The 26,854-nt window shown below is 57.4% G+C and overlaps 2 protein-coding genes across 3 annotated transcripts in view; one reads left to right on the top strand and one right to left on the bottom strand.

Moving 5' to 3' along the window:
• The window catches only part of UBE2O (ubiquitin conjugating enzyme E2 O), a 61,062-nt gene extending 49,968 nt beyond the window's left edge, over window positions 1-11,094 (top strand). Inside the window, exons 13-18 of the mRNA XM_064728326.1 lie at window positions 650-739; window positions 3,010-3,667; window positions 4,526-4,662; window positions 5,162-5,365; window positions 6,009-6,066; window positions 7,464-11,094. Of these exons, the coding sequence (XP_064584396.1) occupies window positions 650-739; window positions 3,010-3,667; window positions 4,526-4,662; window positions 5,162-5,365; window positions 6,009-6,066; window positions 7,464-8,170 (1,854 nt within the window). The 3' untranslated portion in view covers window positions 8,171-11,094. The remainder of the gene's footprint in view (window positions 1-649; window positions 740-3,009; window positions 3,668-4,525; window positions 4,663-5,161; window positions 5,366-6,008; window positions 6,067-7,463) is intronic.
• Window positions 11,095-12,874: 1,780 nt separating this feature from the next.
• Window positions 12,875-26,842, bottom strand: SPHK1 (sphingosine kinase 1). 2 transcript variants are annotated; one of them, XM_064728406.1, is made up of 5 exons: window positions 26,683-26,842; window positions 15,275-15,424; window positions 14,887-14,981; window positions 14,577-14,692; window positions 12,875-14,055 (listed from the first exon to the last, which is right to left on the bottom strand). In XM_064728406.1, the coding sequence occupies exons 1-5, from the start codon at window positions 26,840-26,842 to the stop codon at window positions 13,278-13,280; spliced, it is 1,299 nt and encodes a 432-aa protein (XP_064584476.1). In that variant the 3' UTR covers window positions 12,875-13,277. The 2 variants fall into 2 exon arrangements, with proteins under 2 accessions (XP_064584476.1, XP_064584475.1); XM_064728405.1 differs by lacking the exon at window positions 26,683-26,842 and adding an exon at window positions 19,475-19,957.
• Window positions 26,843-26,854: the final 12 nt, after the last annotated feature.

The raw sequence follows: 26,854 nt of genomic DNA, 5'->3' as shown, positions 1-26,854 counted from the left end.
ATGAGGTGGATTTGTCATGAAACCTGTTTCACTTGGCAACAGAAGCCTGGGGTTCAGCTATGGTGACTGAGCTATGTTCACGTTAATTTTGTTGAGCTGATTGATTTCCTTGGGGGAGGAAGGAACAATTTACATTGTAGACAAAACACCTCTGGAGTGTTTTGAGCCTGCTGCCCTAAAAAAGTGTTAAAAAGTGTAGTGTGGCTGTTACAGCACAAAACACATCCCAGCCTGCTCAGCTGACCTAAATAACCTGCTGCAGGGCGAGGTGCTCCTTGCCTGCACACCCTGCAAGACTGTGGCTTGTTTGTTCATGCCTGTGCTCTCTCTCTGAGCAGCCCCTGGTGCTGGGTGCTGGGGGAGCTGAGGGCACCCCACTAGAGGGCACCCCCATCCCACGGAGGACCTGTTCCTTGCTGGCACTGAAAGGCTGCTGGTCCTGTCAAAGATCAGGATCTCCTGCCAGACCAGCACTCCTGCTCCTTGTGGAGCCCCCTCCATGGCAGAGTTGTGTGGTTTCTGTATGCAGGATGCAGGTGTTGCTCTAGGTGGTTCTCCAGCTGGGGAATGTGTTTCTCAAATCCTTCCTGCTCTGCACTGAAGTGCCTGGGGAGGAAAAGGGACTGACAAAGCACTCTTGTCTCCACAGCCCTCGGTCGGACAGGTGGCTCGTGTGGATGTCAGCAGCAAGGTGGAAGTGGTGTGGGCTGACAATTCCAAGACTATCATTCTGCCTCAGGTGAGGTCCTGTTCCAGCTCCCAGTGTCACTGTAACTCTTAGCTGAGTGATGAGATGTGGATTTAAATGCTGTGTGTAGAGAGATTCACTGGGTTAGGGACTCTTGCTCTGCTGATTGGTGCAGCCCCATGTGATGATAGGGTGGCTTTCCAATTCTGTTATCACAGGAAAATCCTTTTGTCAGGAGGCAGATAGTTCGTCATAACTGCTCTGTAATCTAGTGGTTAGGAAAGCCTGGACAGGCTCTTTTTGCCTTCACAAGCTCTGCCCAGTGCCCTGCTCCTGGCCTCAGGCACCTGGGGCTTGGCAGAGCTCAGGGATCATTGGTTCTGACTGGAGCCCAGGTTAGTGCATTGCCCAACCAGGGCACTGCCAAAAGACAATTGCATGTTCTGTCTCTCTTGTGAAACGCCACCATAGTGGGGTTTTCACTAAAGAAACTCCTCCAGGAGCTGGGCCAGAGCCACAAATTGTCACCTTAGCTAACCTAGGGATCAGACTCAAATCTTCTCCCAGGCAGGGAGGGAAAGGGTTGAATGCAAGCTGAAAAATACAGATACAGCCACACTGCTAATCCACTGCTCCCTGCTCATTTGTCTGGGGTTCTTTTAAGGCTTTTGTTGTAATGTCTTGTACTCGTACTTGCTACTCCCCATACAGTTTCATCCCATGTCTTCTCTCCTTGTTGCCTGGAATGAAGGCAGACAGCCTAAAGATACAAGACAACCTACATCTGTAGAGTCCATTCTGTCCCTGCCAGAGCAGCCACTGCCTCCACTGCAGAGATGCCTTAGCAAGTACAATGTACTTGAGCAAGATCCCTTTCTAAACCAAGCAGCTCTGCATTAATTACAGTAGAATAGTCAATGCCTGCACTGTGGCAGGGGACTGGGGCGTACAAAGCAGGCTGCTGTCTCCCTTCCCCGTTGTCACATGTGCTTGGATCACAGGCACAATCAGAGGTCTGATGCCTGCTCCACAAAGGGCTGTTCTCACACTGCAGTGCTGGGGCTCTGCAGCAGCTCCTGCTGTGTCACGCCAGTCCCTTCGATTCTGCTCCTCTGCGTAATGATGGGAGTTAGGGAAATGTCAGGAGCATGAATTATCAGTTGGTAAAACCATGATTTATCAATGCCTGACCGTGTGCCCAGAGACGAGCTGTCTGGGTGCTTTTTCACAGCTCTAAAAATAAAGATGGCATAACAGACTAATTAACTTTCCAACTCAGATTTGGATTAGCTTTGAGGGCAGTGAGTTTTGATGGCTTTTCGTGCCTGCAGTCACTTGTGTTGAACCCAGCTAACCTCTGCTGGCTGCCTGGCTCTGGGTGGCACAGGACTGGCTCAGCAGTGCTGGTTCACTTGAAGCCTTTGACAGGATGACTGAGGGTCCCTGTGCTTCAGCCTCTGGGGTTGTATGCTGCAAGATTAAGAGGATTCTTGGGCTGTCACTCACTTGTGGATAAAATGCTTCTATCTTGTCACTGCAAGCACAGCCTTGTAAAAATGTTCTTGCTCCCCTGGTTCTGTGTTGGTGCTTAAAGCTGGAGGAGCTCTGTAAACCTCTGCAGAGAGACCTCCTGAGACGTGGCATGTGCAAAAGCAAGTTGTAGGAGGTGAGGCTGGATGGAGTGGGGATGTGTTCAGCTTCCAGTAGTGAGAGGGAAGAGAGCATTTTATGTAAGAGCTTATTCAGCAACTTGGGTGAGGCTCCATTGTCCCAGCTGAATTTTAAGCAGTAGCCACATATAACAGCTAAAGCAGTCTAGCAAGGCTCTCTTGGCAAATATTGTGTGCTTCAGGAGAGGAGAGCTGCTACAGGAATGTATTCCTGGTTCCAGCATTGTCTCTGTGGAAGGACAGAGTGTGGAGGCAGCCAAACCAGGGCTCTGTGCCAAACACAGTTGCTGGTGCAGAAGCAGGAGCAGAAATACCAACTCCTCACATGATACCAAATACCTTCTGAGCTCTGTGTTCTGAAACCCTGGGGCATCCAGGGAGCTGTGGGGCACCTGCCTGCTCTCCAGGGCAGGATCCCAGACAGTGGGAGGACTGCAGCCCATCTAGAACTTGCCCTAGTTTTACCCCCAATGGCATAGTTGGAAAAGTGGAGGATGGGACTGTGTGGTTTCATAATCTGTGCCAGTATAGATGGAATGGGTTTAAAAAGTCCAAACAATTCCAAATGGAAACTCCTTTTTCATTACTTATTTTAAAAACAACTAAAACTGTGCTTCAGCCTAAGTCTCATGTAACTCTGTTCTCCTTTAGCACTTGTACAATATTGAATCAGAAATTGAGGAGTCAGACTATGATTCTGTTGATGGCAGCACCAGTGGGGCATCCTCAGAGTGGGAGGATGAAAGTGACAGCTGGGAAACAGATAATGGCCTCATGGAAGATGACCACCCAAAAATTGAGGACTTTGAGCCTGAGGAACCAGCAGCAGAGGAGGTGAAAAAAGTAGAAGAACAAGTCCAGGGAGCTGTGGCTATGGCAGTTGCAGATCTTGCTACAGAAAAAGCTGGCAAGGATGGAGCCCCAAAGAGCTTCAGGGAACTGAAGGAGGCCATCAAGATCTTGGAAAGCTTGAAAAATATGACTGTGGAGCAGCTGCTGACTGGCTCTCCCACCTCCCCAACTGTGGAACTGGAAAAACCCACTCGAGAGAAGAAGTTCTTGGACGATATTAAAAAGCTGCAGGAAAATCTAAAGAAGACCTTGGATAATGTGGCTATTGTTGAGGAGGAAAAGATGGAAGCCATGGTAGAGACGGAGAAGAAGGAAGAAAAAGCAGAGGCACAGACACCAGTGAGGTCAGAGTGGCCCAGTGAGACCCCAGTGCTCTGCCAGCAGAGCGGGGGGAAGCCTGGAGTCACCTTCACCAGTGCCAAGGGAGAAGTGTTCTCTGTGTTGGAGTATGCTCCAGGTGGGTGTGGGACACTCAGTCCTTCACTGCTCTCCTGCAGTGTTTCTTTATCCAAAACCTTTGCCTCAAACCTTTTGGGTTCTGTATCCTCTCTTCTTCTTAGTCCTTTTCATAGCTCATTAACTAGAGAAGAGAAATTAAGCCAAGTGCTGTAGCACACTATGTTCTGGGACCTAAACATGGCTTTTAGATAGCATCTCTAGGCACTCTTGCACTTTCCCAAGCCTCAGAAGTGTGCTTCCCTCTTTCCCAGGGTGGTGACTAACATTGGAGGCCTGCAGACATCAGTTGCTTTCCATTGCAGACATTTCCTTGCAAGTTGCAGGGTTTGTTCAGGCTTTTTTTTTCAAGGCTGAATTGGTTGAGAAGCAGAACAAAACCAGCTGGTGTTCTTGTGCTGGGTGTCCTTGGTGAGTGGGTGTCCTTATTCACTGGCACCAGTGTTAAAAAAGCATCTGGCTGTGTGGAACATTGGTGACAGTGGAACCCAAGGTGCTCCAGCCTGGGTGGGAAAGGTGGCCAGACTGTTGTGAAGCTGCAGGTGTGGGCAAGGGAAAGCAGGGAGCTGTGTTAGGTTTGGCAGGGCCGTTGTTCTGTGGGATTGTCCCAGCTGTGGGACAGGTTTCCTCGCTGGAGCACAGGGGACAGTGTTGTGTGGGACAGTGAGAACAGGAGATGCAGGTTGTGGTTGCTGCACTGTGTGGGAAATCATCTCTCCTGCCTCCTGGCTCAGCACCAAAGCAAGTGAACTCCTCTCTTTCACTTGATGCATATTACACATGGGTAGATTTGCCTTCATGAGGAACCTGTGGCAGTTTCCAAAGGCAGGCTGTAATTGTTGTCTTCTTTGTCCCACAGACTCCCATGCCTTCAAGAAAATGGAGTTCCAGCCCCCAGAAGCCAAGAAGTTCTTCAGCACGGTGCGGAAGGAGATGGCTCTGCTGGCCACCTCCCTGCCCGATGGCATCATGGTGAAAACCTTCGAGGATCGAATGGCAAGTGCCAGCTCTCAGATGCCTCTGTGCTGGTGCTGGGCTCAGCATCCAGATCCCTGTCTTTGGAATTGCCTGCTTAGCCCTAATCCTTTGCATTAGAGCTGCAGGAATGTGTGCATCATGTGAAGCAGGGCTGTAATTACCCAAAATGGCTGCTTTTGCTGCTTGTGCGTTCCCTGAGTCAGGGTGGCAAAAAAGGAGCTGCTGATTGCAGGGAGCCTGTTCTGGGTGCTGAGTGGGAAGGCAACCAGCAAGGGGCTGTGTCAGCAGGGAGTAAATTTGGCATTTTTGGCCCTCCTTGAAGCCCTATTTCAGTTGCAAAGCTCACTTTGCTCTCAGGGTGCAACTTCTGGCAGAGGAAGGTGCCTGAGATGTGTTGCTTGACCTGACACTCGAAAGGGCCAAGTCAATCACATCCCCACTCTCCCTGTGTGTAAATAGAGCTCTGCCAGGGTAAGAGGGTGTTTCCCAGTGCCTGACCTCCTGCCTCTCCCCACAGGATCTCTTCTCAGCACTTATCAAAGGGCCCACACGCACACCCTATGAAGATGGACTCTTCCTGTTCGACATCCAGCTCCCCAACATCTACCCCGCCGTGCCGCCCCTGTTCCGCTACCTCTCGCAGTGCAGTGGGAGGCTGAACCCCAACCTGTACGACAATGGCAAAGTGTGTGTCAGCCTCCTGGGCACCTGGATTGGCAAGGTAATGCTGGCCCTGGGAGCAGGGCTTGTGCTGGGCTGCCTTTGGAACAAGTCACTTCCTACCAGACTTCTCTCTTGGGTGGTGCTTGAGCTTTTTGCTTTGGGCACTGGTTTAGGTGTCTGGAGCAGATAACTGGTGGTGTTTGGCTTTTTCTGGGTCTGTATTTGGCTCAACTGTCTCTCCTCAATGAGAAGTCTGTGGTCAGTCCAGCCATAGCAGAGATGCCAGCACCAGCATGGGGTGTGCCTGTGGGTTAGGGCTCTGTCTTCCACACTGTGGACAAATCATGTGGTACAAAGTCCAGCTGGAGACTTTGAATAAGCAGAGCCAGGGAAATAGGTTTTGAGCAGGACAGGGCAGCTGGGAATGGTTTGGAACTGATGGCTGGTGTGTAAGTTTACACAGTTGCAGACAGAAGTGGCCTGAGGGGGTGTGGTGCTGGTAAAAAAATAACGGGGAGATGTGTTGTTGAGATGGGACACCAGCACATCACGTGCTCATGGAGTCAGTTCCTTGTTCCTGCTGTGAGCCACAGGATGTCAGCAACAGGAATGCAGAGCTGGGGCCTCACTTCATCTGACAATAGTCACAGGGCAAACTGATGGTGCTTCAGTCCTTTTACATATTTGTGTTTGCATTTCAGGGGACAGAAAGGTGGACCAGTAAATCCAGTCTCCTTCAAGTACTCATCTCCATCCAAGGTAAATGCTCCTGCCAAGCCTGTGGAGCCGGAAAAGGCAGAGGGAGGAAGGGATGTTGATTTATGGGGGGCACACAATTGGGATCTGCCACCCCAGTTGGGTCAGTGCTGCCTTTTGGTCTCACCTTGCTGGACAAAGCAGTGTCCTTATCTCTCTGCTTGAGCAGTGGAAGCAGGTGCCAGCTCTTCTCATGCCCAGAGCTCTGGCTGCATCCCAGGGCTCTGACACAATGCTTTCCCTTTTCTCACTGCAGCAGCCAAGCACAGAGTTGTCTGCTTGTTACTCTGAGCTGACAGAGGTGAACCACCGTGTCCTCAGCCTGTTACCAAAGTTGGTTGAAGTTGCCAAACTGGGCCTCCTTTGCAGGACTTTTTTTTATCCCCACTGAGTCACCACCCATCCTACTTGGGACATGTTTTGCACATGATGCTGGTGTTTATGCTCCTACCAAAGCAGAGAATAATCAGGGGTGTGCCTAGACGAGCCCCAGGGCTTCCTGCCATGGGGCTTTGCTCTGCCCCATCCAGTTTGGGAGCAGACACACTAAATCACAGAAATTCCTCCTGGGTGACTTTCTGTGCAGGGAGCTCAGGCATGTGATGAGAAACCTTTGACACAGAGCAAGGGTTCCTGCTGACTGGAGGCTGCTCCTGCTCCTCTGAACTCCCACAGTCCACCTGTATCCTCCTGTGGGGGAAGGACACCACAATAAAAGCCTTTTCTGGTTTCCAAAGCCAAGGATCCAAATTTAGAAAATGAAATACTAAATGTTTTACTGGAGCAACTTGGTGTTAGGGGAAAATCTCCTCTCCTGCTGCCTGGGTTTTGAGAGACACATGATCTCCCCAGCTCTAATGCAACTTGTGGCAGGCTGCCAGCAGCCTGGCAGTGCTGGGGCTATTGCTACATACCTGTAATTTCATTAGACCAGAAGTAAGCAGGAGAAATCTTGGTAAAGGTGGTTTGTCACAGTCTTCTGTGTCTCAGAACTGTAATGTCTGGTGGGACTTTGCTGGACAGAGCAGAACCTGGCCAGCTCAAATCCTGTTGATGCAGTCTGGCCTTTGTTCTGATTTAGAGGAGGAGGAAAATAAAAGCTTTTGTTGTGTTTGTGGGGTTTTCTGCAGGAGGGAAGTGAAAGGAGCTGTGAAACCTCTCCCTTCCTGCCCTTTTGAACTCCTCAGCTGTTGTGTGCCCTCTGCATTGTGCTGGCAGAGGGCTGTTCTTGCCAGCCAAGGAACGTGGAGCCGCTCCCTCCCACATCACACCAGACCTTTGCATCCTGCACCTTCTGGGGGCTCAGCCTGGCCTGTGCCTGACCCCCTTGGCAGGAGAGGCCTGGCAGGGGATGGCGATGCTGTCCCTGCTTTAACCCCTCGCTGTCCGCTCTCCCGCAGGTCTCATCCTGGTGAACGAGCCCTACTACAACGAGGCCGGCTTCGACAGCGACCGGGGGCTGCAGGAGGGCTACGAGAACAGCCGCTGCTACAACGAGATGACGCTGATCCGCGTGGTGCAGTCCATGATGCAGCTGCTGCGCCGGCCCGTCGAGGTCTTCGAGCACGAGATCCGCGAGCATTTCCGCTGCCACGGCTGGCGCCTGGTGTCCCGCATCGAGTCCTGGCTGGAGACCAACGAGCTGGTGGAGCGCAGCCACGAGCGGGCCAACGGGGCGGATTGCGCCGCGCTGCCGTGCGCCGAGAGCCCCGGGGACGCGGCGGGGGCGCTGGCCGAGGGCGGCGCCGCCGAACTGTCCGACTCGGCGCTGGACGCCAAGGAGGAGCCGGACGAGACGCCTGACGCCGGCGACCTCCAACAGTTGTCAGACTCGGAGAGCACGGGCCAAGCCAGGGGGGACCTGGCCAGAGACCGAACGGACGAGGGGAAGGCTGCCCAGGACTCTGCCTCGCAGCCCAGCGTGAAACCAAAGAAAAGGAGAAAGAGCTACAGGAGTTTCCTGCCGGAGAAGAGCGGTTACCCTGATATCGGGTTTCCCCTCTTCCCTTTGTCCAAGGGGTTCATTAAAAGCATCCGCGGTGTCTTGCAGCAGTACCGGGCTGCCTTAGCAGGGGCCAACATCCCAGAGTGGACAGAGGACAAATAAACCATCAGGTTAGGGACAGGCAGGTGCAGGGGAGAAGGGAAAGCAGCAGAAAGTAAATTGGCAAATGCTGTTATCAATCAACTGGCTTCTCCTTCCAGCTTTTCTTCCTCAGCTTGGTTTGTTCCAAAGAAGGTGGTAGGCCTGACTGCTCCTCTGAGGAAAGGTTGTTTAAGCATGAATAACTCTTTTCCCCCAACCCCTCTTCCTTCCCCCTGTCCCATGTACGTGCTCTTCTTGCAAGTTTGACCCTGCAATGGTAAGATTTGAGACCTGCACAGAAGCAGTCTTGCAGCCACGTTCCCTCTGCACTTTCATCTTGGGGCACCTTTCCACACAAGGACTCTTCCCACCCAGCGCTACACCCAGCAGTTTGTTCTGGTGGGGTTCCAGCCAGGAGAAGGGATTGCTGTAGTTTCTGGAAATGAAGGGCAATGCCCTCCCAGTCTTTTCTTTTTCTCAGCGTTCCCATGGGTTCTATGAAGTCTACCCCAGCTTATCTGTACTTAGACATTGGATTGTGTTTGCATTGGAGTTGTCTACACCATACGGAGTTGCTCTAGTCTTAGTTGTTCACCCATAGCTACAAGGTTCTTCCAGTCGGGATTGGTAGGCAGGGCCAGAGCTCTGCACTGGCACTTGTGCTGCCCTGGGAGTGCTGCAGATTTCCATGCAGTTCTGCAGCTTCCAGGTCAGTCTCCCAGAGGCAAGTCTAGCCATCCCCACTTCTTTTTCTCCAGAGTGAGGCAAACTTCCCTTTCCCCACCATGCATGCCTGTCTTCTAGAAATACATGGGATTCAGGGTTCTGCCTTTGTTACTTGCTTAGGTCTCTTTTGTTCCAGCCATCCCGGCTGTCACACAGCACTACACCCACCCTGGATCCCGGCCTCACCCGGGCAGGCAGCACTGAGTGACCCTGGGGGCTGTTGTAGATCTGGATGAGCCTGGTGTGGCTGCTGCTCCCTCCTCCAGCTGCACTCAGGGTCACCCCAGGGGAGCCGTGTCATGGCCAGGCCCTGTTGTGCTGGTTCCTGTGCTGTTACAGCAGCTGCTTTGGGCTGCTATCAGCTCCTTCCCTTGCCAGCTGTTTCCCATGGTGGCCTGGTTGTGGCCAGCAGCACTGTGGGCACAGCACTTCCCATCCCTACTCCCAGCCACGGTGCTGCTGGACACTCAGGGAAACACCTGCTGAGGGCAGCCTGAGCTGGTGCCCATGAGCACTTTGAGACAGTGTTTTGCCTGTCCCCTGGTCAAGTCCCCTTCCTGAGGCCTCTGGTCCAGCCTGCACACACCCTCACTTGGAGCTGGGTGGTCACATCCAGCCCTGCTGCCTTTGCCCAGTGCTCAGGCACTGGAGAGGCACCCACGGAGCATCCATGGGGAGCACGGTGTGTCAGGGAGAGCCCTTCCAGCTGCCCAGGGAGGAGTCAGGCTGAGCAGGTGCCTCTGCCAGAGGTAAGGATGGAGCCAAAGCTCTCCTTTGCTTTTGCTCTGGCTCACTGTGGCTGCAGTTATAAACTGAGAACAGCAGGAGAATCCAAACGTGTTGTTGCTCCCAGAAACACCAAGGGCTGCACCCAACAGCCCAAATCCACCCCTCTCCCTCCACCCCCAGCTTCCTGTGCTTTCCTGCTGCCCCCGTGGTGCTCCTGAGCCAGGGGCTGCCTGCACAAAGCCCTTCTCGTGTCCCCATCCACCACTGGGGTTTTGGAAGACATGTCCTTCTCCCGGTGCTCCAGAGGATGCAGGGCTTGGCTGTGATGAAGACTTGGGCTGCAGAGCTCTCGAGCCACTGCTCTGTGGGTGCATCATCTGCAGCAGCTCCAGCCCTGCTCCCCAAGCCCTCCTGGCTGGAGGGAAGTCGGGCAGGTGCCGATTTGGGGAGCAGAGAGGTGCTGGGAGCTGTGGGTGGGGCAGGGCAGGCTGGAGCTGTGACCACAGCCAGGGTTGGAGTGAATGGATCCCTTTGAACAGAGCACCGTGTCTCGGAGGGCTGGGGGCAAGAGGGGCGGCCACTGCTCCAGGGCAGAGGCTGATTCCAGGCACAAGCACAGATTGTGATGCAGACACTGACACCCTCTGTCCCCAGAGCCAGGCTGTGGCTGCCCCGTGACCCACAGCACCAGGGATGGAGGGAGGGAGGGAGGGAGAAACCCGCTGGGGATGGAGGAGCTGTTGAGTTCCCCTTTTCCCCTCCTTTACTCTGCAGCTCTCATCTCACAGGGCAGGCACCACGTCCTCCCCTTTGCCCAAAAAGTCTCTGATCCTACACAAGAGCTTTTGCACAGGCTGGGCTCCCTCTGAGGAGGTGGATGTTGGCCTTTGGAAGGGGACACCGCTCCCCCCAGCACCGCTCGCTCTCTGCAGCTGTCCCAAACCCCAGCGTGCACAGAGGTTTACAAATTTTCTAAAGCTTTTGATAATGTGAAGCTCCTGGGTGATGAGGTTGGTGGTGAGCACACTGCAGCTATGTAATTTTTTGTGTATGTATGTAATATTTAAGGGTAACAAAATTTAAAAGGCTAAAACCTTAAAAAAAAAATTTAAAAACACACAAAAAAAGCCAAAGCATGATGCATATTGTTAGCCTTAAAACTGGCTACACGACTGTGTGATGTACAAATGAGAGCAGCCTGTAACTGTTTTAAGTGCTGGGGAGGGGGAAGAAGCATTACAAAATCAGTTTGTAGCCTTGATTCTGTACAGTATTTAATGAATTAAAAAAACAAACCTGACTATTGAGGCCATGCTTAGAGGTGTGTCGTTCACGTGCAGATGTGGATGCTTGGTTGCTTATGATATATGTATAAAGTGCTGTGTGACCATTAAAACTTTTTTTACCTGCAGATTTTTTTTGTTTGGCTAACCAAGGTGTAATAAAGGAGGGAAGATGACTTGCCATTAAATTTTGCCTCTGTGAGTAGACCTGTGAGTTGTCTCTTTCTTTCCCCACCACCCCCTGCCACTCTCCTGGCACTTGCCCCTCTCTGGCTCATCCTGTGCCAGCCTCGGGGCTGGACAGGGTCCCGCTGGCTGAAGCCAAGGCCGGTGAGTCCACAGGGATCCAGGCAGGTCTGCCAGGGAGGGGCTGCTCTGTGGCTCTCCATAAAATGCTCCCCAAGCCCCTGATGTACAGAGGACATCTGTCAGGCTGGGATTTTTGTTTTCTGTGCACCTTGCTGGTGCTTGCTGGTGGCTCAGTGCCTGCCCCAGCACAGCTCTGGTGGCCCCGGTGCTCATGGTTGGACTCAGACAAAAAGAAAACCTTTTGTGGGCCCCTGGGAGCTGTGCCCTGCCCTGGCCCTCACCTCAGCACACAGGTGAGGCTGTGATGGATGGGGCTGGACGCGGCACTGCCGGGTGCTGCTGGAATCTGGAGCAGATGTGGAGTCGGGATCCTGACTTAGGTTCTGTCCCCCTGGGTGCCCTCCGTGCAGGGGCAGCTCGAGGTGCCAGTGCCCGAGCCGGGCCGTGCCCCGCTGTGCTGGGGTTGTTCTCAGCACGCTCTGCCCCCTCCCTCGGTCCGGGAGCGCGGGGCTGCACAGGGGCTGCCACCAGGAGCGCGTTCCTGCCGTCCAGCAGGGCTGGGAATCAGCTGTGATGGCTGCGAAACCCAGGAAAGGGAGGGCGAGGGCGATCCCGGCCAACCTGCTGCTGCAGAGAGGCACCCGGATCCCGGGGGAGCCTTGCAGGGGCTGTGAGCCCGAACGGCTCCGCTCCGCTGGCTCCGTGCGCGGTGACAGCGACGGCGAGAGCTCCGAGCGCATCCCCTGCCGCGGCTCTGCCCCCAGCAGCGTTACAGAGTTACTGCTCGGCCTGTTTCTACACCTGGCCCCATGCCACGGGGGAAATAACTTCATTTTGGGAGGTGGTTCCCAGCTGCTGCCTGCCCTGCTGGCTCGGGAACAGGGCTGCTCTCCATGAGCAAGTGAGGCCATGGGGGAAGGACAATCGTGCTCTTCTTTCCCGGATCTGCCATCCTAATTGCATCGTTTGCAGTTGAATAAATGCAAACAGCCACCACTGTTTACTCTTCTGCTTTGTACTTGAGCGCTGAAAATGAGGTTTAATTACTGCAATTTTATATCAAAGAGGCTGAGTAATCCCCCCCAGGCAAGCCCCACGGCAGGGACCTGTAGCAGGGCTCCAGCTGGCCCCGGGCAGCCGGAACAAAGGCTGCGAGGGTCCCTCAAAAGGCCCCTGCTGCAGGCACAAAGCCAAACGACCCCTCCTTGAACCTCTTCCATGAGTCCTTCCCTGCTGTCGCTGAGGCACCGAACATTCCCCAGCATGTCCCCAAGTGTCACTGCAGGGCTGAGCTCCCTGGATTCGATCAGCCCCAGCACGAGGCTGAGCAGGGAGGCATCGCTGCACCCCGAAAATGAGGGTGGGTGGTGGCAGCAATGCCCTGTCCTTGTCCTGCCTCCTCAGCTCCTCCCCGGAGCATCTCCAGGGCCCCTCGCTCAGCGCTGCTCGTGCTGAGCTAAACCTGCCCCAACCCCTGAGAGCGGCCGTGAGCTCGGATTCAAAACCCAGGAAGGATTTTTTTAGCTCGGATTCAAAACCCAGGAAGGATTTTTTTTTAAGTTTTTTTTTTTTTTTTTTTTTTTTTTTTTGCAAACGCTAGATATTTATTTTGCATTTTTTTTCACAAGAATAAACTCCGCTTCTACAGGAAGCTTTGGGTAGAAACATTCTTTAAAAAGTCGGTTTATTGTATTAGATCTATTGGTCCTGACCCTCCCTGGGGGTGGCACTGGCTCCGGGGCGGGGACACAGCAATGCCACCGTGTGCGTCCGAGCCGGGGAGGGGACGGGGCTGTGCCGGCGCAGCCGCCTGGGGGCCGGGACCTCGTACCGGGATAAAACACGCTGGCGTCTCGCCGGCACCGAGTACCTGATGGGGCTCATTTTGGGAACAGCGCTGGTGGCCGTCCCAAGGGGGGGGAGTAAAGCTAAGCGTGGGGGCAAGCGAGGGGATGAGCCCCACGCCCCCCCAAGACCTATTGCTATGGAAGGAGGGGGTTCCTGAGTGGGAGGAAGGCTCTGCCACCCTCGCGCCGGGCCGTGCCGGCAGCTCAGCGCCGCAGGGAGGGCCAACGGGGAGCTCAGGAGCCGCTGAGGACGCGGCAGAGGCGGGGATGGACCTGGCCCTGCACGGGCTCGCAGGCCAGCGCCTCCCCATCCACGGTCATGACGCCCGCGGGCACCCGCGGCTCCAGGCGGAACGCCCGCACCGGGACGTAGGACAGGTGGGGACAGTTCAAGTCCAGGTGGGTCCCCCTGGACATGGCCAGGAAGAGCTTGAGCAGCGTCACGCGGCTGATGCCGGCCTTCATGTAGAAGAGGTGGATGCAGCCGTCGTGCAGCCGGGCCGCCGGCGCCATCAGCAGGTTGGTGCCCAGGTGGGACTGGTAGATGGCGTAGACCAGGACAAACTCCTCCTCGGGCACCACGGTCCAGTGCGCCGGCACGGGCTGGCCCAGCGGCGGCAGCAGCGAGTCGGGGGGCAGCGAGCCGGGCGCTGCCGTGCCCGCGGGCTGCGGGATGTGCCCGTTGGTGACGGGCGCGGGGCCGTCCCGGGGCGCCGGGGCGCTGCCGCCCTGCTCCGCGGCCACGGGCAGGTAGGACAGGCGGCCCTGGTACACCCTGAGCTTGGCCAGGCACTGCAGCGTGCCCAGCGTGAAGCGGGCGCTGCCCAGCCAGCGGTACTTCTCGCTGTCGATGTCCACGTCCGAGATGAAGCCCCAGCCAAAGCCCAGGAAGGAGAAGAAGCGTTTGCCCGAGGCCGTGCTCAGCGACACCAGGTCCATCTGCGTGTACAGCCCCTTGCACAGGATGAAGGTGCAGTTTGTCAGCAGCTTTTTCTTGGCGACGTGGTCGTAGCTGTGAGGGATGGAGAGAGTGAGTTTGGAGCTCAGGAACTCTCCTGCCGCCCCAGCATCCACCTGCAGACCTCACCCTTGTGTCATGGCTGGGACATGTCCCTGCTGGGTCACAGTGTCCCTCAGGGACAGCTGCTGGGAGTCATTTTGCTGGGGATGGGAGGGATAAACCAGTTCATGAAAGAGGGAACCGAGCCAGGGCAATCCTGGGGAGTTGGCTGTGCCTGGGTGGGTCCTTTGGGTTAAAGCTTTAGCAGTCCCTGAGCCCAGAGAAAGGGAGTGGGGGGAGTTGGATACACAGGGATTAATCCCTTGCTCACAGCTGGGGTGGTGCTGCACCAGCCTGTGGGGAGTGAGGGCCCTGCCAGGCACCCCTGGGCATCCCAGCTCCCTTCCCTGGGCTGCAGCCCCACAGAGCCGCTCTCTTCCCTCATTCTTGCCTGGTTCCAGCGCAGCCCCGCAGCCCCACAGAGCCGCTCTCCTCCCGCAGGGGGCAGTGGGTGCCCCGGGGCTGGCACTCACCCTGCATAGTAATTGATAGAGGCAGCCAGGGCGTTCCCAGAGCCTCCTGGCAGGATGCACAGCGGCTTCTTCATGGCCTCTCTCCAGTCTGGACGCTCCATCAGCCCGTTCACCACCTGTGGGGATGAAGGAACCCGTGGTACCCAAGGAACTCAGCAGCCCCTGCCCAGCCTGGGGGGAGCAGAGCCCACAGTGCCCCTGCCCAGGGCAGGACAGGGGTGATGGCTGCTTTGCTCCAAGCCTGGTGCCATCTCTCCTTTGCCATTCCCAGCCTGACTTTGTGACTCAGAGCTTGGCTCCTGCCCCTCACCTCGAAGAGCAGCCCGTCCCCAGACATGACCACCAAGGTGTCCCACTGCGACAGGTCCTCGTCTCGCACCTTCTCATGGGCATGGTGGGCTCTTTCTGTTGGGGAGAGGGGAGAGATTTTGAGCATCACCCTCCATCCATCCCTCTGCCCTTCCTGCTGCCCCCCCCAGACAGTGAGCCCAGCCCCAGATGGTGACTCCAAACCCAGACAGAGAGCCCAGGCAGGGATGCAGGAGGCAAGGCAGTCACTGCTGCTCTGCAGGACCCAGAGCAGTGTTGATGCAGAGTCAGAGGCCCTTGCAGGAAGCTGTCCTCATGTGGCAAGGCCCAGGCAGGATCCCAGGGAAGAGAGGAGGAGGAGGAGGAGGAGGAGCTGCTCATGGACTCACCGGTGACGAAGACGGTGGTGGCAATGTCAGCCTCAGCCAGCATGGGCTGCACCACTGCCTGGAAGTCATCAAGGGCACGGCCAGAGCCACTCTGTGGGTTCAGCAGCACCAGCGCGTGGCAGGGCCGGGGCAGCACCCCATAGCTGTCACCTGGGGGGGACAGGGGGCTCAGGGCCATGGCCCTGCCCTGGGAGGGCTCTGCCAGCCAGGGCAGCATTTGCCAATACAAAAAAGGGAAAGGGGAACTGGCCCTCCCCCATCCTCCCCAGCATCCCTACCCAGAGGACACGGGGGGTGAGCAGGGACGGAGGGTCCCTGCTGGGAATGCTGGGGAGGTGGCAGAGACAGGACACACACAGGACACAGGGGCCTGCAGGGACTCATCTGAGCTCCCCAAGCATCAGCAGAGATGTTCACAGGCAGGATGGAGCCTGCAGCACTCCAGCCATACCAGAGTGGGGGGATGAGAACTCCAGGCCTCAATTCCCTGCATCCACGCAGATGGAGCGGGGCCAGGACAGACAGTTGTGCTGCCAGACGGACGCTCCTCTCCCTGCTCCCCACGGGGCTCAGGTTTCGCCTGCGAGGGCCCAGCCTGGGCTGTAATTACAAGCCTGGCAGGGGTCCCAGCCCTCTGCCTCCCCAGTTGTTTCAAGTCTCTCCTTCCCCAAGCCCAGTGGTCCCCATGCAGGGGGACAGGGGGAGGCCACTGAGCTGCCCTGTGAGGGAGGCAGGGGAGGAGGAGGAGGAGGAGGCAGGAACAAGCCCTGGAGTGAGGAAGGGCAGCAGCCTCAGGCTCCCCCTCTGGAGATGCCTGGCTCTGCAGTGAGGAGCCAGATTTGGGGTTCTTGGGGCTGTCCCCACCAGCTCTGTGCCCCTGGGCCTGGGGGGGTGGGTGCCCACCCCAGCACACAGAGCCAGCTGGAGGCTGCACCTGCTGACTCAGCAGGAAGAGCTGCTGAGCCAGGAGAGCAGAGGCCTCTCCCAGCACCATCCTGGGCTGGGAACCCCCTCCCAGCTCCCTGGCACTGGGGGTGTCCCCCCCACATCTGCACACAGGCAGTGATTTGAGCTGCTTGAACACACGAGCTGAGCTGGGGTTCTACAGCTAAACCCTCCCAGCAGCCACAGTGGGGACAGTGGTGGGGAGAGGTGAGCAGGGGCCATGGAGGACACCGCATGTGTCACCTCCCCTGGGTGGTGACATCCATCACACCAGTCATGGCCATGAGCTCCACAAGCTGCCTGGAGGGAGGTGGCACTGGAGCATCCATCTCCTGTCCCAGCCCTGGGAGCACACAGAGCTCTGCTGCCTTCATCACCACCAGGATTATTTCCTGGCCCCATGGATCACCCTCCAGGACACCTCCTGGTCCCCTTGCCAGCTGCTTGGGACCTGTCACAAAGTCCACAACAAAGATCTGCCTGTGAGGGCCCCAGGGCTGAGCCTGGCTCTGGGCATTGGCTCCAGGCCGGCATTGGGTGCCAGCTCTGGGTGCCAGCTCTGGGTGCTGGCTCCAGGCACTGGCTCCAAGCTGGTTGTCCCCACTGCTGCCCAGGGCCAGTGGCTCCCCCCAGCCCCTCCCCAGCCCCTTATCAGTGGGTTCCAGACACAAAGGGACCAGCTGCCCTCGGGGAAAGCAGTGAAGCACCCAGAGCAGAGGCCACTCCAGGCTGGGTCAGGGACAACAAAAAGCAGCCCAGGGCTGGGCTGACCCTGCTCTGAGCCCTTTGGAGCTTCCCTGGTCCCCACAGGCACTAAATCCCCTGCAAGCAAACGCAGACAAGGCCCACATAGGCTTTGAACCCAAGCCCAGCTGCTTTCTCTCTGGGGGGCTTTCTCTCTATTTCCTCCCCTGAGCCCTGGATATTGAAAAGCAAAAGCCAAAGGCACTTCAAAGGCCTAAATGCAGTTTTCAACCCTGCAGTGTTAACCAAGCACATTGTTTCTCACACAAACATGGAGCTGCAGCTGAAAGCTGGAGCTTGCCTAAAAATCCTGCCCAGACCTGTGGGTGCTGCCCTGTGGCCTCCTCTGGACAGCAGAAAAGGGCTGGGACCCCGAGGATCAGCTCCTTGGCTGGAGGGGGAAAACAAACCCCGCTCAGGGCACAGAGGGATGCCATGAGTCCCTCCCAGGGGACAGACTGTTGGTACCAGGCTGTGAGATGTGATCCCAGTGTGGGACTGGTGACACCACAGCACCAGGCTCAGCCCTGTGCTGGAACTGGAGGGTGCTGGATCAGAGCTGGAGCCCAGCAATGGTGATGCACAGCAGACAGATTTCAGCAGCATCCTGATCCATCCAAGCCTTCCTGTTGCACAACACCGGCCAGTCCCTGGCATCCCAGCAAGATTCCACTTCCCAGCACAGCGTGGTCATTTTCAGCCTCAAATGCTGAGTGGAGCAGAATCTGAGTCAGCAGGAGGAAGGGGCTCCAGCTGCTGCCACAAACTCTGCTCCACTCCCTCTGCCCACATCCTCCTGTGTGATGTGCCCTGGCTGTGCTCAGGCCGGGACCACACTGCCACAGCTCTGCTGTCTGCAGCCCAAACCTCTCCACTGCATCCCTGCATCCTTCTGGAAACTCCAGGCACAAAGAGCAGGCATGCCAGGTGGAATAAGGCTGGGGCTGAGCTTCCTAATCTGGATTTCCCTGTTGGGACACAAGCCTGGGGGCAGTTTGTTCCCTCCTGGGTAGCTGCAGTTTGGGACACGCTGCAGGCAGCCCCAGCTTTGGGGTTATCAGCTGCTGAGGAACTTTCTGTTTATCCCTTGGGATGAAATGAGGAGGGGGAATCATCCCTTCATCCTGCAGCATTCTATCCCAGCGGATGCTGGAGCTGCGACAGCAGCAGGAGGGGATCGCTGGTGGCTCCCAGGTCCCCTCCCCATGGGGACAGGGTGACAGGACTCTCTGCACGGACTCACCCGCAGCTTCCAGCTCGGCCTTATCAGTCCCGCACAGGCCCCTCTGCCGGCACGTGCAAGCACTGGGTGTGGACCAGGGGCATTTTTAGCGCTGTCCCAAACTGAGGGAGGAGGATTGCAAATCCTGATGGCCTTCAGCGAGGAAAGTGACTGCAAAACTCTGCACTGCCTTCCCCCATCCTCCTTCCCCCCCTGCCCTCAGGGCCCTGCACGCAATGAGCTGCTCCTGCCCCAGCACCCCGCTCACAGGGCGAGGGTTGGAAAGCGCTCCGAGACTTCCAGCTGCAGAGTTCAGGCTGGAAATAGAGCTGGGGAACTGGTTCTGCCCTCACCCCATTCCACTGGATTTTTTTGTAATTCTTTAGGAAGAGAGACAGAAAGTTGTTTTGTAGCTGCAGGTCATATAAAAAAAAGGAGCTGCATTTTAAAATCCAAGCAAGGAAGAGCTGGGCTAAATGTGATTTGACAGGATCCCTCTAACCGCATGCCTCTTAATTTCCAAGTCTGATCAGAGCGACTGGACAGCCAAATAAATGAAGTAGTGCATATAATTGAATCTCTGCTCAGATGTTCAACTATCTGCCAGCACGCCCTGCCCTGCCTGCGGGAGCTGGGGGATGCGGCCCCCGAGCAGGACCCTCCCCTTGCAGACACTGACAGCTCCCGAGGGCAGCAGGATCAGAAACACAGCCCCAAGGCTGCCCTGAGAGCCCGCTGGACCGCGGGGGTCCTGGGGGGATCTGCCTGTCCCCAAATCCCAAGTGATGGATGGGACCTGCTGGGGACAGTGCCTGGCTCCCGTCCTGCCTGCGTCAGCAATGATTACTTTTTTTCCTTGGATCATGCTGCCCTTTGGAGCTTTGGAGTTATCGAACGGGAGCAATGGGGATAGGGGGTGCAAAGGGCCCCCATAGTGTGGCCACGTCCCTGCTGCCCCTTCAAATTAAAGGTGAAAGGAAAGCGAAACAACCAACTCCTGTCTGGGGCTGCGAGCGGGGATGTCCCTGTCCCCCCCGACTCGGCGAAAGTGGGGGGAGGGGGTGTCCGAGTGACCCCACGGTGGCGCGGTCACACCCGCTCTGTGTCCCCCCCGTGTCCCCGGAACGCGACACCGCGCGGCGCCCGCGGCTCGGCCACAGCCATCCCGCGTGGGGCCCGGCGGCGGAGCGAGCCCGGCCGCGACCCCGACCCCGGCCCCCGCCCGGCCCCGGCGGATCGAGCCCCGCGGGCAGCGGTGCCGGGGGGCGCGGGGGGGGCTCGGCACTCACCGTCCTGCGCGGGCACGGCGGGCACGGCGAGCTCGCGGATGCGGCGGCTCCAGGCCTGGGCGATGCGCAGGTTGCCCTCGGCGTCGGGACCCCGGGAGACGCGGAAGGTCCGCTCCAGGCGCTGGCGGGAGGGCGGCCCCCAGCGCGGCCCCCGCAGCGGGTAACACACCAGCGAGAAGCAGGCGGCGGCCGCGGCCGCGGGGAAAGCGGCCGAGCCCACGCAGTCGGCCAGGCGGAGCGCGGCGTCGGGACCGGCCGAGCCGCCCGAGCAGCCGCCGGCACGGCGCACCTGCAGCTCCCGGGCCGTCAGGGACAGCGAGCAGGCGGCGGCTCCGGGGGCCGGCCCCGCGCCGAAGATGCCTTGAAGTAGCACCGGGCCCCCGCCGGGCTCCGGGGGAGCGCGGCGGCCGGCGGCCATCGGCGGAGCGGGCGCGGAGCGGAGCGGGAGGCACCGGGGAGCGCCGCCCGCCGCCGCTCGCTGCTGACGCCCGGCGATGGCAGGCGGGGCGGCCCCATTCATAAAAATTTAACCCACCCACCCCCCCAGCCACCCCTTCCCCCGCCGAGGGGGGCCCGTCCCGGGGCTGGTCCGGTACCCCCCACACCCCCCGCCGGCTGCCTCAGTTTCCCCAAGCGCCGCCCCGCGCTCCGGGCAGTGCTCCGCGGGGGAACCGGCTCTGCAGACGGGCGGGGGCAAAGGGACGCCGTGGGTTTGCCGCGGGTGGTTCTGCGCTGCTGGGGTGGGTGTCTGCCGTGGGTGCTGCCACGCTGCTGGGGATGCAAAGAACAGAGGCACGGCGCTGCCGGCAGAGGGGAGGCAGAGCAGCCGGCAGCCACCCCCGCCCCAGCTCCTGCACATCATTCCCAGCAAGGCAGCATGGGCGCTGGCAGGTGTGCCCGGAGCCCCCATCTCGGACTGAACAGAATTTTAATACAATTTCTGCATCTCTCCAAGCACGAAAGGAGTGAGGCGGGGTCCTGGAGAAATCGAGGCACGGTGAGGGGTGAGGACAGTGGGAGACGGCGGGGGAGGAGGACGGAGAGGGGTCATGTCCCACCCATTACCGGTGGCTCGCCATCAGGTATCCGTGGGGGTTCGAGGTTGCCATGGGTGTGAAGCCCTGTGGAGGGAGGTGGGCTGTGCTGTGAACCCCACCTTGGGGCACAGAGCCCAGGGGACTTGTCTGGAGGTGCCAGCAAGGCTGGGAGTTGCTTTGTGTTCACGGCAGCTGGCAAAAATCACTGACAGCAGTTTTTGCTGGCAACGGGACTGACCTCACCCTCCCAAGGGACTGCTGGGCTCCAAGGGGTCTGGCCCAGCCCAACAAAGATTTTTTTTTTTTTGCCAACCAATTCCCCATGGATGTAACTCTGTCCTAACCTTGAGCTTGCACCTCAGGGAGGCATCACTTCTCACACTTAGGGCAGTTTAATTAGCAGCGAGCCCTTTGTCTCTACTGAAACCTTCTGGAACTGGCCAAGAAATTGCAGGGAGGGCACGGGATGACCAGGTGGGCAGAAAACAAGGTCGAGTCTTGTTTTCCCAGAGCAGACCTATGAGGAGAGCCGAGATGCTGTGATTTGAAGCATTGTGCTTTCCAGAAAGACTTCCCTGGGCGCTGTGGGCACAAAGGGATGCTCAGAAGGGCAAAACCTGCTCCCAACCCTGATGCTTCTGGCTTGGGAACTGCAGCACTCCCAGCTGATTGTGGGTGAGATTCGGGCTCAGCCGCTTCCCCGCCGCTGCCATGACACAGTCCAGCGTTTGTAAACAGCTCCGAGGTTCCTCAGCAAGGTGTCATGGGAGGAAATGGCTGCATGCCGGGGAGTGCAGCGTCCTGACCTGCCCCTCACCCTTCTCGGTGACTAACCCGCTCCCAATTTCCGTTCAGGAAGGCGTGAGTTGTGTTGGGAGGATGTGAGAGCAGCTGTCCCACTGCTCCTGGCAGGTGCCATGGGACGATGAGGCTGCTTTGGGCTCTGTCCTCACCGTGCTACATCCGTCCAAGGCCGTGTGCCCTGGGGCTGCAGGGATCCCCCCTCGTCCTGCCAGCCTGTGCTTTAAATAGGAGTGGAATGCCCGTGCAGGCTCTGCTGGCCATCCTCCATGCTTGTGGAGAAAGGTGCTGAGAGTGGCTTCATGGCGAGGTGCCAGGGCTGGAGGTGGGTGCAGGAAGGCCTGGGGAAGGGCTGTGCACGGTGGGCATGCCAAGGGCTGGGGGCTGCAGATGGGGAATGGGACTGGCACAGGCTCAGCCTCTGTGATGGCAGGGGAGACAGACAGGGGTTTTCCATCTCAGTTCTGGTCTGTGGGGACTTCCCAAAGACTGAACGGTGCTGCACCACCCTTGGATGGCCACTCCATGCCGTGAGCAGCGCCGTGGCCACCACCAGCCCCAGGCAGTCCCTTTGCTCCCCACAGGCACAGGCTGATCCAGCCCGGTCCCACACGGACACCGCTGGTTTGCCTCCAGATGTGATGTCTAAGGAGGAAGTGGGATCACTTCCTTCCCCGTGCTGATAACCACTTGTGTGGGGCTATCTTAATTAGGAGAGCCTTACTGAGCCCCCCCGACCCCACGGGCAGCCTGAAGGGTGCTCAGCAGCTCCCAGGCTGTGGGCAGGCCGCCGCTGGTCGGGTTAGTCCTGATCGGCTCCATTCCCGCCCGCGTGGCGCTGCTCGGGCCCTGTGTGTGGGAGGGAAGTGCCGGGATGTGAGGTGGGGATGTGACACAGAGCTGGTGGCATGGGGGACAGCCCCTGGAGAATCCCCCCCTTCCCTCCTCACTGCAAAGGGAACTCGCCCATGGAGCAGAGTCCAGTCCAGCCATCAGACCAGTCTCCCTCCAGGAGCAAACATCCCTCCAGCTCCTGTCCCGGGAGGAGCCCCGGGGTATCCCAGACTCTGCAGACATCATTTGGTGGAGAAGGTTTGAACATTTGAAGCCTGGGCTCGCTGAGCAAGACGATGTGTGCCCTGAGTTTGGGGAAACTGAGGCAGACAAGGTTTCTCTTGAGCTGTGCAAGAAGCCAAGGGTTAAATACATCAGCAACCTCCCTCAGCTCCCTCCGGCCCGGGCTTCTCCTGCTCCTGCCCCCAGCTGCTGGAGGAGTTGATCTGCACTGGGAGTTACCCTGGGGGAAGAGAAGCACAGAGCCTGGGGGCTTCCCACGCCGGCCCCACTGCCACATCACAGCCCCGGAGGAGGCGTGCAGAGGCCGTGCCTGTGCTGGGAGATGAACTGCAGCGTTTCCCTCGGAGGCACAGAGCTCCTCCACATCCCTGCCCGCTCTGCCGCGGCCGCCGGCAGCCACCGGGGACGGCAACGGGAGGGGGATGCTCTCCTCCCGAATCCATCTCTTTCAGCATCGCTCCCACTGCTGAAGGTACACGTCTCAAGGTGGAGCCAGAAATAGCGCGGCTGGCGCTGCATCGGGGCTGGCAGGGCTGCAGGCTTGGCAGGGGGACAGGCAGCGACTGCAGCAGTGGGAACTTTCCAGGCAGCTCCTGCGGGAGCGGCCGGGGCGGAGATGGAGCCATTTCCATGCAGAGCCAGCCCCGGGACTGCGGATCTGCCCCGTTCAGCCGTGGGGCTGGGGCTGACGTGGGGTCCAGCACAGCGCAGAGGGGACAGAGCTAACAGAGATATCTCCTGGAGGAGAGCGACTGGGATCACATCCCACCCGAGCTAGGACACAGGGCTGGGCTCTGCTGCAGAACTCGGGAAAGTGGCTGCACCCCATGACCCCAAAATCCATCTTCTCTCAGCCTTTAAAGAGCTCAGTTTTTCTGTGGCAGCTCCTAAATCATAGCCAGGCCCTGCAACTTGTTGGGGGCTGCTCCCCTCCACTGACCCTCAGCTGAGCTGCCTGCAGCAGCCGGCACAGCCCGGGACTGCAGGGCTCACCAGGAGGCCCTGAACAATGCCGATGAGCTGAGCTCATTCGTCCCAGCTGATAATTTGCTTAAAAATATTTCTGAGCTCAGGCCTCCTCAGGGAAAACACTCCCAAACGCCAGGCAAAAAGCTGCTGAGTCTGGAGGAACCACACACCCACCACTCGCTGGCCGAGACGTCCCCCCGATGACAAGCCCTGGCGTCAGAGGGACTGAGGCCAAAGGCTGCCGTTTGATCTCCCCCTTCGCTGGGGAAGCCGAATTTCAGGCCATCCAGGGGTTTTACCACTTCCCGGTAGCGGTTTCCTGCGATGATGTGAGCGCAGGAATTTTTGGGAGGTGAGTCAGAGGCTGCAATGAGAACCACCTGGCTGGGGCTAGGCTGGGAGGCTCCATCCCGATCCAGGGGTGATCCCTGCTGCGATGCTCGATGCCGGCGGGCAGCACTCCCAGAGTGGAATTACTTATGGGGGACAAAACATCCCATCACAGACCCCATTTCTGGCCTGGAAGAAGAAAGGGATTTGCTGCCTCGGTTCCCACGGCTCCTCCTCCCTTGCCGGGCTGGGATCCGTACGCTCCGGCCACCCCACCCGGGCTCCAGGGAGAAACTTGGGGAAGAATAAAGAGCAAAACCTCGTCCAGCTCTGCAGGAAGCTGCCTGGAATGGCCGTCCCGCCCCAGCACCGGCTTGCTCTGAGAACAGAAGTGCCCCAAAGCAGCACCAAGGCTTGGATTTCCCTGGGGAGCAACGCAGGAGTTGGCAGAGCTGAGAAACTGCCCTCCCTGGTCTCTGAAATTCCACATATAAAATGAGTTCCTGCTAAAGGAACCTCCCAGGTTTTGCCTGCTGGGCCCTTAAAGCTCCATGACCCCGTGCCCACTCTCTCCCCAGCATTACTCAAACCCCTCCACGTAGAGAATAAGTGAATCGAGTCCAGAGAGTGAGACTGAGCCGGGATAAGCCTTTGGAAAGGAGCTAAACCTGCTCAAAGCCAGCACTGTTCCCTGACCCGCCCTCCTAATCCTGCCTGCCTGATAATGGAATAATAAAAGGCTGCACAGCCTCGCTCTCTGCTGCTCTGTGGGGGAGGTTCCTGCTGCCTCGGTACATGCCAGCAGCTGGGATATTAATGACTCCCTAAGTAAACAAAATTGCTCCTTTCTTCTCCTTTGCGTGGCTGTAAAACCGAGCGTGACCTTCAGCCCGCAGAGAAATCAGAGTCGCTCCCCTTTGCAGGAGAAAGGCTGCTTGTGGCAGTGATAACAGCGTGATCTCTGCCTGCCACCCTTGCCAGGGCTGATCCCAACCCTGCAGCTTCAGCAACGATCCCGGTGGGACGGGCAGGGCCACCCCTGGGAGCCTCTGGCCTCTCCCCGTGGGGATGAAGCCGGTGATTCACTGAGGGGGAATCTCAGGAGCACAAAACGAGGGGGTTTGGGACAGCCAGCCCCTCCAAGGTGTGCACACCTTGTCTGCCCTGCAGCAGAACCTACAAACTTGTTGCATCTCGGCCTCAGCAGGTGGGAAAAGGGCAGGGAAGTGACAATGCTGATGAGATCCATCCCTTATGGCTGGGATGGCTCTGAGCACCTCACGGGACAGCAGGAGGCTGAGGGCACTCAGCTGCCACAGCATCACCCCTGGGCTGCTGTGCTGAGGCTGCTGAGCCAGGAGCCAGCTGGGAAGGGATAAACAGTCCTTCCTTCTTCCAGGCAGAGAAGGGCTTTATATAGAGGAGGGCTGAGTGCTGAGTGCTCTGCAGTGGCACAATTCCCTCCCCACCCTTTGGGCATTCTCCCCCTGCAGCAAGATCTCCCTGGCTCCCCTGGGAACTGCCATTTCTCTGGTGGGTGCAGGAGGGGCCTCAGGAAGCAGCCAGCTTCCCATCTCACAAAAAGTCTGGCTCTCACCAAATCACCAAATTTTTTGAAGGACAAAGGCAGGAACCTGTGAGGAGTGACTGCCTGTACCATGGGTGCTGTGACTGCTCTCAGCCTGGGGCTGGGGTGCCCAGGAGGGGTGTCAGGGCTCTCTGGCTGATGGATGTTGTGGATTCACCCCAGGATGATGCCAGCCTGGAGGGCTGATCAGAATCCCACGCCTGGCTGTGCTGCCTCCTCAGAGTGAACTCGGGCAGCTGATGCTGTCAGCTCTTGCCTTGCCTTGGGGGAATGAGCTGGAATGTGGGAGCTGAGCTGGAATAGCCCCTGCTCTGACAAACCATGAATTCAGGACCCGCAGGAGGCACAGCAGGAGGGAGATGTGGGGCTGGAGCTGCAGGGACAGGTAAGGTGTCACCAGGTGTGGTGAAGGGAGACAGAACTCTCCATGCCAGTCCTTGGGCAGTGCTGGCATACAGAGGGGACATGGACAGTTCTGTCTTGTTTGCATTGAGGATGTCTGAGAGAGACAACCTTTAATGGAGTGTCAGCTAAAGGGGCTGATGGCAGTGCTGTCCAGCTGAGGCTGTGACAGGGACTCACTGCTGGAGGCACCGTGGCTGTCACACACCAGAGCAGCTGCAAAGCCACTGGGTCATGGAGGGGAACCTCATCAGTGTCCTGAATGAAGCCCACCAGGCCTCCTTCTCCTTCTCCCTCACTCCCAGCTGGGAGGACACAGGCAACTTAGAGAACTGCCAGGAAAAATCTCTCCTTCCAGGGTGAGCTGAGTGATGTGGGGTGATGCTGGTGACTAAATTAATGCAGTTTACCTTCTCTGCAACACATAATTTCTGTCATGTACCCTCATTTCTGCTGCACTATGGGGTGTTCTGATCCATCCCGACCACAGGGGATGGATCCTGACAGTGTTGGCACCTCCTGTCATTTTCCAGCTGCCAAGGCTGAGATGCATATTGTACATATATTAAAAATTTTTAAACAAAGTGTAAGTACCTATATATATATATATAATAAATTTGTTCAGCCAAGTTTCACCTCCTCCTTATATATATATATGCATGTATTCTATGCATATAACATATATAGCATATAATATATATTTTATATATAATTACTAATTATACACATTTGTATATTTAATATATAATATAATGTATATTATGCATATTATATGTGATATGCACACTATATATTATGTTATATATTTAATACTTTATATACGCTATGTATTTTACCTATAAAAGTGTATATTATTTCTAATATACGCGTTAATATATTTCATTTATAGGTGTTATTATAGATATATAAGCACACTCTCAGTGCATGGAAAGGTCAGCCCAGCGCTCTGCCAGATGGGCTGGAGCTGACCTTTCCTATTTAACTAAGCCATTGAGTGCCTGTACCCGTGAGGATTCCAGAGCGGACAGCGGAGCGCCGGGCACGGAGCGTTCCCTCAGGAAGGAGGTGCGGGAGCCGCGGCCCGGGCGGATCCTCCCGCCGCCCCCGCCACAGAGCGGGGCCCAAGCGCCGCCGCTGCCGCGCTTCCGTTTCCCCCGCCGCCATCTTCGGCACGGG

The sequence above is a fragment of the Zonotrichia leucophrys genome, chromosome 18, assembly GCF_028769735.1.
Source record: "Zonotrichia leucophrys gambelii isolate GWCS_2022_RI chromosome 18, RI_Zleu_2.0, whole genome shotgun sequence".
In the NCBI taxonomy this organism is placed as follows: domain Eukaryota; kingdom Metazoa; phylum Chordata; class Aves; order Passeriformes; family Passerellidae; genus Zonotrichia; species Zonotrichia leucophrys.
The sequence above is the reverse complement of the archived record's forward strand: the minus strand, read 5'-3'. Positions and strand labels throughout refer to the sequence as shown.

Excerpts from the sequence above, each read along its gene's own strand:
- SPHK1 (XM_064728405.1), bottom strand. The coding sequence starts at position 19,892 with ATGGCCGCCGGCCGCCGCGCTCCCCCGGAGCCCGGCGGGGGCCCGGTG. Across the intron at positions 14,982-15,274 it reads CACCACCGTCTTCGTCACCG|AAAGAGCCCACCATGCCCAT; the intron begins GTGAGTCCATGA and ends TCTCCCCAACAG. Across the intron at positions 14,056-14,576 it reads TCTATCAATTACTATGCAGG|CTACGACCACGTCGCCAAGA; the intron begins GTGAGTGCCAGC and ends CATCCCTCACAG.